The sequence below is a fragment of the Rhea americana genome, unplaced genomic scaffold (assembly GCF_003343005.1).
Source record: "Rhea americana isolate MKP2758 unplaced genomic scaffold, rheAme1 scaffold_235, whole genome shotgun sequence".
Taxonomy (NCBI): domain Eukaryota; kingdom Metazoa; phylum Chordata; class Aves; order Rheiformes; family Rheidae; genus Rhea; species Rhea americana.
Window position 1 is genome coordinate 929,350 of NW_028186352.1, and position 14,777 is coordinate 944,126.

General features: G+C 39.7%; 1 protein-coding gene across 1 annotated transcript in view; it reads right to left on the bottom strand.

Moving 5' to 3' along the window:
- Positions 1-14,777, bottom strand: part of DLG2 (discs large MAGUK scaffold protein 2) — a 1,005,691-nt gene that overhangs the window by 856,408 nt on the left and 134,506 nt on the right. Inside the window, exons 4-5 of the mRNA XM_085306235.1 lie at positions 1,826-1,924; positions 1,147-1,212 (exon numbers count right to left, since the gene is read on the bottom strand). Coding sequence (XP_085162361.1) covers positions 1,147-1,212; positions 1,826-1,924 — 165 coding nt within the window. The remainder of the gene's footprint in view (positions 1-1,146; positions 1,213-1,825; positions 1,925-14,777) is intronic.

Genomic DNA, 14,777 nt, shown 5'->3' on the forward strand with positions numbered 1-14,777 from the left:
AAGCTCCGGTGCATATGTTTAAACATGTAGCCAGTCCTAAATAGCTATATGTCACTGTCATAGCAGCGTGCTACTGACAGTCAAGCACAATGACTTGAAAAAGAAATCAGACAAAATGACTCTTTCAAAGGAACGGACACACAAAACAGTAAATTCAAAGAAATTAAAACAAAGTATCTGCTCTCTGTTATCCCAATGTATAGGGAACTGAAGAAAATACCACTCACAACTCTGAATTTCTTAGTGTTTGGCAATGGAGCTGCAAATTTTTGGAGGGTATTTTTGTGCACATGTTGTGCTGAAGAGTTACAAGCTATATGAAAATATTAGTATATAGAATTGTTGAGAAACATGGAGTAGAGAAATTATTCTTTGAAACTGGTGAAAGATCCAGCATATCTCATGATTTATGTAACAGGACAACAATGAATAAAGTACATATATCAAGCCTTTGATAATTCCTTGCACTGATGAGATAATTTCATCCATAAATAAGAGGGCCAGTTTCAATGAGAGTATAAGATCCTGCAGTACACATTTGATCTTTGGATTTGCCAGATACTAACCACCCTTTGCAACTGGGCCATCTACTTCAGTTTTACACTACAAAGAGAATATATTGGTCCCATACCTGAGATACTGARTGCTTTCATATCTGAAAGGATTTCACATCTGCCTTTCCAAACAAAGGATCTCAAGGACATTCAAAGACTCATAAAATCAGCAGATTTTGACTAAAGGAGCCAGTTCTGCTGATCTCACAATGAATCACACTTCAGCTCTCAAGTCCTATATGGTACAAAAGTTTTCTGATCAACTGGGAACACAGTGATRCAAGAATATCAGAAAGATGTGATAGACAATTAGTTCTTTTGATCCTGAAAACATATCCTGAAAACATGATAACATCTCTCTAGAACAGAGAAACCATTCTAGAAATGTACATATAGCCAATGGGAAGGTTTTGGACAATCTGCAAGTTTTTACTGTTTWAAAAAAAAAAACTTTTTGAAGTCTACAAGGTATCAAATAAACATGCCAACTCAGTTAATGTCTGTTTTCTTTTCATGATATTTCCGGTTTGCTAACAGTAAAAGAAAACTTAATAATTTTCTTAACTTAGAAAAGAAAAAAATACACAATTACTTCAAGGCTGAAACTTTGCATTGTAATATCTAAGCCCAAGAGAATTGTTCCAGCCAAGTTGTGAACCTATGAAAATAACGGAGATGTTATAATGAAACACTTAAACATATATAACTTTATTGCAAACAGCAAGACTCTTCTAAAGAAAATGGTAAAATATTCTCTTTACTGCAGCCACGAAGTCGTATTGCTTCATGTATTATTCAGCATACATTTATAATAGGTATCATTAAACTGTCTCTATACAAATCATCCCTTTGCTGGCATTCGTATTCTTCCGTAATGATTCCACACCAAAAAGAACATGCACTGAGAGGCGGAAAACACCTTGAATAAAATTAACTGACTAACTGTGCAACACCTTGGACTTTGAAAATACCCTGAAGTGAAAACATCTTGAGATCAGCATAAAAGTCATCAGCCCTCTAGAACTGTCACCAATTAACAACATTTCTACAAGTGGAATAAAACATAAATCTTGCCTAGGATAGCAAGAAATCCATAGGACCAATAATATACAACAATAAATTGTATATATAAGCCTCATTCAAATGCACTAACATACAAGCAGTCATTAAGCAGCAAAAAGAGTGTAGGAGCTCAGAGTTAATAATGTCTACACATTCACCTGCAGAAAAACTTTGTTAAATACAAATAGTCATAAAATAGTGGACCATACCTTTGTCTTCATGTCTACTGCATAATTTTCAAAAGTCTGGTTCTCCTTTTTGGGTACATCACATTGTCCAGACCCTTCTGATCCATTGGAAGCTGCAGACTAAAGGGAAAAATCAATAAAGTAGTTGGTACATGCACTATAATTCTATTATTCCTAAATGTAAAGATTATCAGAGATACAGAAGGGTACCCTGAGTTCAGACAAGCATCAGGTGACTCCTACATAAGATTTTCACTTCAATATTTTGTCATATAAAAATTTCTGGGTTTAGTCTTATAGCCATTCTTGCGGAACTCTGTGAAAATCTTCATAGGCCAGATCTACAAGATGATGTTTATCATAATCTCTAGTTGACTTCAGAAGTTCAGGGTGCTCTGCAGATCTCAGCATCAGAACATAAATATGAGGAAGGAAATCAGTGCCCAGCTGACGGGTTTTCATCTAGAATAGTTGCAGGAATAGTTCTGGTAATGGCACCAACTGAATTATGTGGTTTGTTGTCTCATTTTTAATTCATGACATTCTTTTAAATGATGTATTTCTGAAAGTTTCTTATTTGTGTAGTGACCATATCTGAAAATCTTTTAAATTAAAAAGCTGTAGGGTGGGCATTCTTTTTTTAAACTTTATCTACATAGAATTACATCTGATATTGTTCACAGAAAACTATCATAAAAGACAGTATTTTTTTGAAAAATATCCTCAGTAGAAGGTACAGTAAAAGGCTACATTTTTTTTTTTCAATTTTCCTTCTGGAAATCTAATACATTACTGTAGATTTTGCATTGATGCAACAGATATTTTAAATTACATCTCTGTTTACAATGCTCTGCCCTGCAAAAATGTGTTTGAAGAGTTACCCTTTGAATGAAACATGGCTATTGCCACTATCTTGGATCTCAGAAAATTTCTGGACACTTTGCAAGATCACAGATAGGAAAGCAGAGTGAATTCAGAGCCAATGTCTTGTATCTATCAGCACGGAGCATCCAAGACACTGTGAGTGATCTAGGCCCATTCTTTTTCAGTCTACACATCAGGAGCACAGTCAATTTTAACACAACAGGCAAGAAGTGGTTAGCATTTTAAATAGACTAACCACTGCCAGTGTGATTTAGAAAACAACAAACCGATGCCACAGAAACAGCCAAATCACATGCACATGTGCAAATGTTTTCTCCTCTGATACTAGCTTGTTTATTTAGGGCTCAGTCCAGTAAAGGACCGAATGCTGGCTACAGTCCAGCAAACTACTTAGACACGTGCTTAACTTCAGTGGAACCAATAGTATTAGTCTTGTGTTCCAGTTAAGAATGTGTTTAAATGCTCTATTGGATCAGGCCMAGCCAACTCAGCACTATATAGGGTTGAGTGCATGGACTCCATGCATGTCCTCTCTAAATTTTTAACTCCTCTAATATGCTCGCAGTCATGGAGAACCATGTATTCCTTTGTGGGTTTTGTTTCTTATCACAGAGGAGTGTTGCACTATCCCCCAGTTGCAGTCTGGAAGGGAGGAAGGAAGAGCAAAGCAATCTGCCCAAACTCTTACAGGAGAGCAAGGAACTGAACCCAGGTCTCACAGTGCTGAACATTGTATTTTGCCTTAGAGAACACAAAAAAATCCCAACAGCTCCTTAACTGTGCTCTTTCAAAAGGGGAAAATGGATTATGCAAGGAGGGAAGAAGCATATATAAACATTTTCATAGAATCATAGAATCATAGAATCAGTAACGTTGGAAGGGACCTCTGGAGATCATCTAGTCCAACCTCCCTGCTCAAGCAGGGGCACCTGGAGCATGTTAGACAGGGTTGCAGCCAGGCAGGCCTTGAAGATCTCCAGAGAAGGAGACTCCACAACCTCTCTGGGCAACCTGGTCCAGGGCTCCGTCACTCTCACAGGGAAGAAATTCCCCCTCACGGTCAGGCGGAACTTCCTGTGCTTCAATTTCTGCCCATTGCCTCTTGTCCTGTCACACAGGACAACTGAAAAGAGTTTGTCCTTGTCCCTTTGACACCCTCCCTTCAGGTACTTGTACACATTGATAAGATCCCCCCTCAGTCCTCTCTTCCCCACGCTGAAGAGGCCCAGCTCTTGCAGCCGTTCCTCGTAGGGCWGGTGCTCCAGCCCTCTGAKCATCYTTGTAGCCCTATGCTGGACTCTCTCCAGTAGCTCCATGTCTCTCTTGTCCTGGGGAGCCCAGAAAAATAAAGAGAGGGGGCAGGAGCAGCACAGGCAAGGGGCTGAGGGGCAGAACGAACCACCCCCACCCCTGGCCAGGSACCTGGAGCACAGCACGGTGGCAAATGCTGGTAGAAGTGTCCAAAGCAAGAGCCCCTCACCACTCTGGGAGAGGGATTGGGGGAAAAAAAGGGCCTTAGGAGAGGATGGTTTCAATCCATCGACCTCTGGGTTATGGGCCCAGCATGCTTCCGCTGCACCACTATGCTTCCCTTCGTCTTTGCTTTCTTTGAATATCTGATGTAAGTATTTTCCATTGTTATTATTTACAGGCAACCATATAAGCTATGCAAATCAATATATTATCTGTTTGCTGTAATCATCCAGACSACACTCTGCCTGATCCTAAAAGGAGCTTAGCTAGCTCCTGCAATTCCTTAAAGGGAGACTTGACAATTTTCAACAGAAACTACAGACTACATAGTAACATTTATCAAATGAGCGCAGCTGCAAAATTGGATAAGGTACAACTTCAGTTTGTTTATATTTTACCATTTTTCCTCAAATTTGTCACCATTAGTTGATTCCAGTATTTTGAAAGAATATAAAACAATGTCTCGTGAAATGGTATAAAATATTTCAATTGTTTCCCGTAGGGAAATGGGTCACAGATTAATTGTGAAGAGCAGTAAACCAAGGACATTAGGAGGATACAAACAGCTCAAGGAAGAGCAATAATAATAAATCTAGAACATCTCTCTGTTCCAGTGTATTAAGGTTCAATATGCATTAGCAAAATAATATATGGCTCCCAAACTTGAGCAAAGTACGCATTAGCAATTCATCTGAAAACCAATAGTCATTTAGCTTTGTGTTTGGAATAAGCTAGACAGCACAGTGCAAGAGGCAAAAAGGATATTTGCTCTGTCTYGAGATATGTTTGTTAAAACGTGGCACTCTTGGGGTCTGAGTCTCTTCGCCTTACTCTTGACTTAGTAAGATCCACTCTAACTAAAAGCCTTTGTTGTCTAAAATTATTTGTATACAATATATCCAAAAGTTGCCTGCTGATGCGAAAACAAAAACAAGCAGGCAAAAAACAACAAAACAAAAAACATTTAGCAGCACCTCAATATTCTTGAACTCTGCAACTCACCATGAGAAGTAGGACTGATACCCCTAGAGTGATACAGTACAAATACAGAGAAGCAGGACTCATGCGGTATACTTGTACCTAGTTATAGGAGGATCTAGAAATAATGACTTTAAGTTTGAATTAGAAACACTAATAAAAGTCTAAACTTTTTATCTGTTGTCTGTATCTAGAAGGCTGGTATTTAGAACAACTCCATCTTTGCAAAAGAAAATATTATCTTATTCCCCTCCAGCTGGTCAGCAAAAAGAGATGAGATTTTACAAGCAAATGTTGCAAAAGTAGATTAAAACATAATTTGATAACTTTGTTCACATGGCTAGCAACCATGAGAATCACAGATCATACCAAAAACAATCTTCCAATTTTATGTATAATTAATGCTAATCTATTTAGATTATAATTAACATGGACTATTTAGACTGTAATGTCTTCAGGGCAATGTCTCTTTCATTGTGCAAACTTACAGCATAATTTAAATGTTTATTAATAAAATAGTAATCACATTAGCTACCTTGTTAATTTWATCTAATTTTAACAATGCTCAGCTACTGCTTTTCTGTGCTTATAATGCATCTTTCCTGTAGCTTATTAGGACATGCACAATTGTCACAGTCAACTGTCAACAAAATTCTTGCTGATTTTTTTTTGCCAAAGTACACAGCAATGAATTATGAAAGATTTGTCACTGGTTCCACTTTCAGCAGGCAGCCTGTTCTAGTTCATGTTTCAGCCAGGAACCAGCCAGAAGGAGCATCTGCCCTCGCAGGCAATTATGGCATATGAGGCTTCCAAGACTTCCTTCAGGAGGTCTCCCTGTAGAAGCCAAATTCTGTAACAGTGGACAACTCCTCCAGTCTATTTATATAGCTCCAGAATTTATACCTAATATAACAATATGAGGTAGTACTTGTAACTATTCGGAACAGTTACCGCATGTTTACCTCTAGGAATGAAGACTAACTTTGGAAACACTTCGATTAATAAAAAATATAGGAAACACACATGCAAACTGTATTCTGCTCTGCCATGCTCTTGGATGTTCCTGCCAGGACCCTGAGTTTATTTGCACACACACCTATATGAGATATTTCCAAGGGCACATATGCCRCTTTATGGCTAGAAAAGGCTGATCAGCTTTGCAAAGTGACCAAGAGCACTGGTAGGAGTGTGAGGGAGCTACTGCCCACTAGTCTAAATAAATCTGCAACTACCTTAGGGTCCTACAGCAGACAGCATAGGGAGTGCTGTGCTGTGCGTGTGATCTGAGGCTTCTTTTCGCCCTTTGTATCAAGAAAGGTTGCTTTGTTCCAGCCCCATGAGAAGTTATAGATAAATGCCAGTTTGCCCCAAAGTATTTACTTCAAAAGAGGAAAAGTATATAAAAAAAGAGATCTGYTAACTTGTGGATGCCAGCGTCTGTCAAGAAATTTATCATCCTGGTAATCAAATGCTCCCAGGAATATATACTGCTGAGAGATACTGCTTTTATTTAATTAACTTTTTAGAAAATAGTCATTTTACAAATCATTAGAACATTTTAAAAGCTACAGGGGAAAAGTAAAATACAAGGTAACATATGCTGGTATTATCCATTTCACAGTACGCTGATGAAAATTAATTCATTTAGCAGCTATCCTAGAGTAGAGAGGCAACCTGAGATGAACTGAGATGCACAGTATGATACTAATATGAGCAAACAACCCAGCACACCTCTACACTAGGTTACAGCCAACTCCACTAGTGATCTACTCAAGCCACGTGTGAACTAAAACTGGATGAAAGTCAAGTTCATCTTTTGCAACATGCCAGCAACAGTAGGAGTACCTTCTGCATCTATGATCTGTCCATCAAAGACTGCACATTTTCGTTGTACCTAGGCAGAGCTGACAAGCTCTCATAAATGTGTTGTGAGCACCTCAGTTTGGGTTTCTTGACGCTGGCAGTCTTAAAGCCTCCCAAAAAGTTGCAGCTTTTGGACAATTTGTGGGAAATAAAGTGCCACTGGGGACTTGAGGAGTTTTTTCTGCAACACCATGCAGAGAAAAAAATCCTAGATGCCATAAGGCATGCTTTCCATGTCTCTTGCTGTCATTATTACAGGAAGGAATCTCATTCAGCAAATTTTTGGCAAGAATTAACTTTTACCCATATCACAGATGACTGAAAACTCACACAACCTTAGACCAGGTCATGCTAGAAACTAAAATCAGGAGTATAATCCTGCTGAAATCAGGCAGAGTTTCACTTCAGCTAGGCCAAAATTTCATTTCAGAGATAATATAATGGGGCTCAACATTGTGGGCTTCTTGCTCACAGAATCCTTTAAAAAAGATGCCTAATTAAGTATTTCTGAAACTCATTGCAAAAGCATAGTTCTTTATCCCCAGTCTAATGATTTAGTAATCAAAAATAATTTTGTTTCTGTTTCCATGCTAGGGTGTCTGGTTCATTATTTGAAGACAAAGTTTTGCTCCAATCCACATTGCATCAGTTTGGTCCTAACAACAATCCTAAATCGGGTAATGTTGCAGATTGCTACAAGGTCTCAAAGCTAACCCTGTGAGAATTTCACTGCACTAAAATGAATTGAGATGATTAATAAATGAGAATTGAGAAAAGGAAAATATGCATGTGGGTATGAATTCTACTGTACAAATCTCACCAAAAGTGTTTGAATTTTTAAGAAAAATTCTTATATTTACAAATAAACACAAATATCACAATAATAATTATTTTACCATGGGATTTTTATCACTACACTTTAGCTAATAGGGATTCAACCTTTTGAAATATGATATGACAGACTTAGTGTTAGAGCTCAAAAACACTTGTGTGCCTGCAGGCTTAAGTTTCAGAAAAGTTAGGATCTGATTTACTACTGCCCCTACCCTCCTAAAAACAAGTCTTACTCTTGGAGTGTTTCCAGATACCAGAATGTCTCTAGTGAAGTTTTCATTTACTGGTCCCCAATACAGATTTGTCCTGCAGTCTAAAGATGGATGGTAGTCCCTTTGGGTAGGCTAACACCATGCTTACACTCAAGCGTCATCCCTCTAATTGACCATGTCACATAAATATTCAGTTGCAATCTAACTCAAGCAAAACAACTGACTTTCCAAGCAGGAAATTCAGGCAGGGCAAAGTGACTAGCTCCCTAAGAGCTTTTCTCCTCCCACTCCAGACAATTCAGATGAAGCTGGTTAGGGTCAGTTGGCTCCACAAACTCAAGCCTTGTGATTAAGAGACACACCCAGGAGTTTCATTTTGCAGATCTAGGCTCCATCTCCGGTATCAGTCTTGCAGAACTCTACTTTCAGCTGGAATACAAAAACAAGCCACTCGTTTCTCCTTTTCCAGGGAGCAGAGTATCGCTAAGGTCGCAGACTGGTGGAGGATGCCAAGTGCAGTGGTTCATGCAAAGGGAGAGATTATGACACTGTAAAGCTATGAAAGTCCTTGCAAACACAAGCCTTACAAGGGCAATTGCTCAGGTATAGTCCCTCTCTTGCTGAGATCTGACACACCAAATACAAGTGGTCGGAAGATCAAAGGATTTGTTGTCCTGCTGCATGTGCCAGAAAGGAAAACTGGGCAAACAGCATTGCTAAGATGAGACCCACTGCAAGGAGGAAGGGAGAGTGATGCACAGACCAGCAGCATAAGAATGAGATTCAAAGCATGAAATTAGACAGATTGGTTATATTTTTCAGGCAAAAATCCTCTCTTGCCCAAGCTCCATGCCAAGCAGCAATCCATACAAGAAATTGAGTCAATTAACTTATGTATGGCTGAGTTCTTATTCTGATTCTGACTGTTTTCCAAAGCATTCTCAGCAACAGCATTAGCAGGCTTTGTAAGGAAAATTCACATTCCTCCTAACATGATGATGAACGAGACAAAAACTTTAAACAAATAAATGTATTTCTCCCAGCTCACTGGAATTCAGTCAGATCCAGAGTCTCACTCTTCTGATTCCTTACCTTTCAGGCATCAGTGTGCACTTTGCTGGGCATAAAAAATGAGATGAAACATGAAGACTAATTTGGGATATTAAAGATCTATTTCGTTCAAATAAAACAGAACCCATTACTGGAGTCTCCTAGAGGCAGGAGAAAAAGGACTAGAAAAATTAAAAGGCTGAACATAATTAATGAATGCTCGTTTAGAACTGGCTATCATACAACATCTTGGAAGCTAAATTTACAGCTGTAGAGGGCAGGCTGCATGCAGAAATGGACTCTGGAATGAACTCCATGTGCACTGTGTCAAGCTGGGGGGGAAGATAGGGAACTGAGCTTACAGGGAGGTCCCTTCAAGCATGGAGTGATCACATCTGCCAAAAGCCCATCTGAGCTGAAAGGTCAGCTGCAGAAAGAATAACATGTTAAGGCACATGGTTTGATTCCAGTTGTGCCCATCTGCATACATTTATTCATTAGCTTCAGTGGAGTCTCTCCACATTTAAGCCCATTTTACTCAAATCACAGTCTTGCCCTGAAAATATAAGCAGACCACAGCTGGAAGCAAATGCAAACACTAGGAAACAGAAAACAGAAAGTAAGTCATTAATTATGAGAGAAAACATGACTAAAGATTTTAAATTAAGTAATAATTGCATATTTTAATTAGTAATGATAATGTTTATTTTACTTACATAGAAGTAAAATTCTGGATACATAAATTCCAACCTACATATTTCAGTTTCCATAACAACTTGATACAGTTATTCTTGTGTCATTTTTATTGCATCAGTGCTGGTTTTTTAAACAACCAAAAAAACCTCRACTGATTTTGTTGCTATGATAACACAATATTTTTTAATTATTCTTTTCTTTTTTCAGTTCTTCAGGAGACCTGTATGCTGTCCTTTCCCTGCAAAAATGTTCACACCACAGCATGAGAATTTCACTACCAGTTCTGGGGCTCAATGCTGCATTTGCCCTAAGTCTCAAGAATATGTTTAGCTATTCTGCTCAGGCAGTGATCCTGCTACTTTGCTAGTCCCCCTCAGGATATTAGTCAGGATTCAGGATATTAATAGGAGATCCTCCCTCTGCCAACAGGTGCATTTTCTGCTGAAAACCAGTAGCAAATTAAATGAGCACTAGACTTTTTGGAAAGTTGCAGAGCTATAGTTAGATTTTAGGCAACAGTGACAGAAAAGCGAGCTGCAGAGATGCAAGACATGTAAGTAAATCACTGCAATGCTCTCTCATGCACACTTGTGTCATGGGTAGTGAGTGAGGCTTCAGTTTTAGGTAGGAATGGATTCTTAAACTCGTAGGAGTTCCAAGGATTTGGATCACATGTTATTAAAAATCATACAACCAACCTCCTCCTCCTTTCCAGMTAGCAGTGTGGTATGAGTGAGCCATGCAGCTTGCCAGAGCCTGCTACTGCCCATTCACCTTTCCTAGCTCTGCACCCCCACAAATGGWCCCATTTCAATTCAATTGCAATTACGTAACTGCTAATGTTGCATTTCTAGCTGTTGTCTGTAACAGCCATGATGAGAGCTACTGTACTAATTAATAACAATTACATTATGGTACAAGATGAGAAGCTGCTTGGCAACCATTGTTCCATACAGCTGGCATGGAGGGACGTCAGATTAGCGACAGTAGGGCATTTAAGAATGTAAGGTTAGAGTTTTGATGGAAAAGAGCTAGTGCAATAGCTGTTGTGTCAAATCCCGCAGCTACTCCTGTGGACTGCCTTGGCCTTTGGGGGCAGAACTTCAATTATGCCAATTAAATAGCCTCTACTTCAGTCAGCAGAGCTGTGACAGCTGCTTTTAGAGAACTGTCTCCCACCTAGTACCCAAGAAGAGCAAGAGTGTTGAYATGTGTGTTACCACACAGAAGATCACAGAATCACAGAATGATTGAGGTTGGAAGGGACCTCTGGAGATCATCTAGTCCAACCCTCCTGCTCAAGCAGGTTCACCTACAGCATGTTAGACAGGATCACATCTAGGTGGGTTTTGAATCTCTCCAGAGAAGGAGACTCCACAAACTCTCTGAGCAACCTGCACAGTATTTTGCAAAGAAGGCCGTTTCTCTCTTTTTGTTAGTGGGAGTTAGTGGGATCATACTGTTCTTCATTTAAAAAGTATATATATTATGTTAAAGYAAATGTATATATATTTTATTATACACACACACACACAGATATCAACAAATACAGTTATAATAACCCAAAATAGGAGGAACATCCCACAGTGCTAGGTACTGCATAATAACTTTGTAGAAAATATATATAAATAAAAATATCACTCAAATGATGTGATTGAATTCTGATTTATCTCAAGATGTACTGCAGGTTCATGTCAAATCCAAGAAGAGAATCCAGGTCTCCTGTCTCCACCACAGGCCCATACAGTCGCTTCCTATTTAAAAACATCTCCACAGAAATTACAGAGGAGGAAAATACTCCCATTTCACATGAGATTAATTGAAACTCATTTTGTGCCTGCTTTTGTCAGAAGTGGTGAATTTAAGTGAGTCTATAGCAGTAATAAAACCAGTCCAATTTTTTAGAATAGGACTGATATGCCATAAAATGATACTTAGGAAGACCAAAGGATTTTTACACTAATGCAAGGATATAAAGGCAGTATTAAAGGCAAGAAAAAACAAAAATCAAAACCCTAGAGAATATTGTAATGACTTTTACTTCTCAAGATAGTTTTGCTTGAAGCAGTCTAAACTTTAGTATAAAAGAATATTTGTTCAGGCCAGAGCCATAGGGAGGAGATGTAAGTGGCAGGCTGCTTTGCCAAGTCATGGCTCTTGAGCTACAGTACTTATGCTGACATGCAAAAGTACTTCAGCTAAACAAAATCTTTGGCAAAATACAGTGCTATTTCTCTTCATTCAGCATCCCTCCTACACAGCATTACAAATTGCTTTGCGTTCATATATATAAAAGGAAAAGGACTCCAAAGGTAAGTTAAGTGGAATGACTCAGGTTATTAAACTGCAGAATATGTCATCATTCTCCCTAAATGTTGATAAACAGACGACGATGTAAAGTGAAAGGGAAAACAAACATTCCCTAAATACTTTCCAGAGGGTTGAGATTCCTTGGAGTTGCCAGAGAATTCCTTTGTAGTAGCTGTAATGAGCCAAATGTTGGGTAAGGATCTTTCACCGCCTAATGGAGAGATGGCATAAACCTGTGCTTGCACAGGAGGACTTTAACGCTAGCCACTGATCARGGTTATTACAAAATTATGGACCGTACAGGGATTTCAGCTTCTGTGAGCTTGGGGTTGTAAAAGCATAGGAGTGTAAAGGGCAGCTGTAACAGCTCTAAATAAACATCACTGGCAACTGCCTTACGAGAAAAGGAGCAGATGTACCAGGCAATGCCAAGGCACAGGTGGTGGGGAGGAGGTCTCACAGTCCATGCAATAATGCTCCTGCCATGCATACCACCGTATGCACACCATACTGTTCACGCATGTCCCTCTTTGTTTCCTATAGGGAGCAGGAATTTACCATGGCTGCCAGCTAAAGCTGATATTCCTTCATTTGAGAAACAGTGCCCCTCTCACAGCACACTGACACCAAGGTTCGGATGATACTATCAGAATGGGAGCCTAGATGAGGTAATAAATACAGTCTCATTAAAACAGTTCTCTGACTTTATAACACCTTACACTAAAGCTGCCTGCTACTTTATGCATTTGAAATGCATCTAGGCAAGTTAGGGGCCTCATTTCTCCATTTCGTTGTGATGAGTCTACTATCAAGTTGCCTGAGGTGGASGTGTACATACAGACTTGGAAGAATGCTAGATGAAAAGCTTATTTGAAAATATTTTCAGTGTTGCCAAATATTTGCTTGAAACATCCCCAATCCCAACCTGTATGCACTTGTTAAACTGAATTAAAAAAAAAAAGAAAGAAAGAAAGAAAGAAAGAAAAAACAAGAAAAACAAGAAAAAACCCTTTCCTTGAGAGAAGGAAAGAACAGAGATCATGCAGGGAAATGGTTTGAGGCCTTTCTGGAAGAAGAGATTGATTATAGCGAGAAACTGCACCTCTGCGACCTCATTTCTCATTAGTGGGGGCCTAGAAATGGCACTTCAGATTCCAATAGTGGTCAAATTCAGAAGTTTCATAAAAACATTGTTGTCTTTCGATGTCAACAACAGACATTTCTGCCTATTTTTTTACATCTTATTACCTTATTGCTACCAGTTCAGCTTTGGATTTCACTAGTTTATACCCAAAGTTGAAGTTAAAAATGATCTTACTAATACAACTGGGTTCATAACAGGAGCCCCTACAAGCCATGGTGAATTTTAAYGCTATTCATTGGAAGACTATTTACAAGGTTATTAGCAAAAATTAAGTTTCTACTATTAAGAAAATATCTGCAACTAGTGGTGTCATTCCACAATTCGGAAACACCACCCCATGTGTTTTCTCAGCTATGGTTAACTAAGAATCTTCTTGCATGTATTTGTGACCAACAGCCTGGTCACAATTCACAAGGACAATTCAAGCCTTTGACATCTTTTGTCTGGACTGCAAAAAAACATGGTTAAGCTGGGCCCAAAGTCTCTTGGTTTTTTGAAGTTCACTACAATTTATAGTACACAGCTACTACGTAGCTGCAACATCTCCCCCACTACTCAGGATGGGCAAGGATGACGGACCAATTCTCCTCACTCTCTGATGGCTTTCCACAGAGCAGTGAAACAAAACAAAGATTTTTGGGGCGTTCTTTTCCAGGATACAGAGAAGGCAGAATTACTAAATGCCTTCTTTGCTTCAGTCTTCACTGTTAAGGGCAGCCCTYGTAACATGAGGGAGAAAGTCCGGAGAAGGGAAGACTTTCCTTTGGTTGAGGAGGAAAGGATTAAGATCTTCTGGGCAGGCTRGACATYCACAAATCCATGGGCCCTGATGGGATGCACCCATGGATWCTGAGGGAKCTGGYGGATGTTGTTGCCAGGCCACTCTCCATCATCTTTGAAAGGTCCTGGAGATCTGGAGAGGTRCCTGAGGACTGGAAGAAAGCCAGTGTCACTCCAGTCTTCAAGAAGGGCAAGAAGGAGGACCCAGGCAACTCTAGGCCRGTCAGCCTCACCTCCATTCCTGGAAAGGTGATGGAACAGCTCATTCTGGRKGYCATCTCCAGGCATATGGAGAAGAAGGTGATCAGGAGTAGCCAGCATGGATTCACSAAGRGGAAATCCTGCTTRAMCAATCTGATAGMCTTCTCTGATGGAATGACTGGCTGGGTAGATGAGGGCAGAGCAGTGGRCGTTRTGTACCTTGACTTCAGCAAGGCTTTTGACACTGTCTCCCATAACATCCTCCTAGASAARCTCAGGAASTGCAGGTTAGATGAGTGGACAGTGAGKTGGAYTGAGAACTGGCTGAAAGAGCTCAGAGGGTCATCACCAGTGGCGTGGWGTCTRSTTGGAGGCCTGTGGCTAGTGGCGTCCCCCAGGGCTCAGTGCTGGGTCCCATCCTCTTCAACTTCTTCATCAATGACCTGGATGAGGGGACAGAGTGCCTCCTCAGCAAGCTGGGAGGAGTGGCTGATCCACCTGAGGGCTGTGCTGCCATTCAGAGAGACCTGGACAGGCTGGAGAG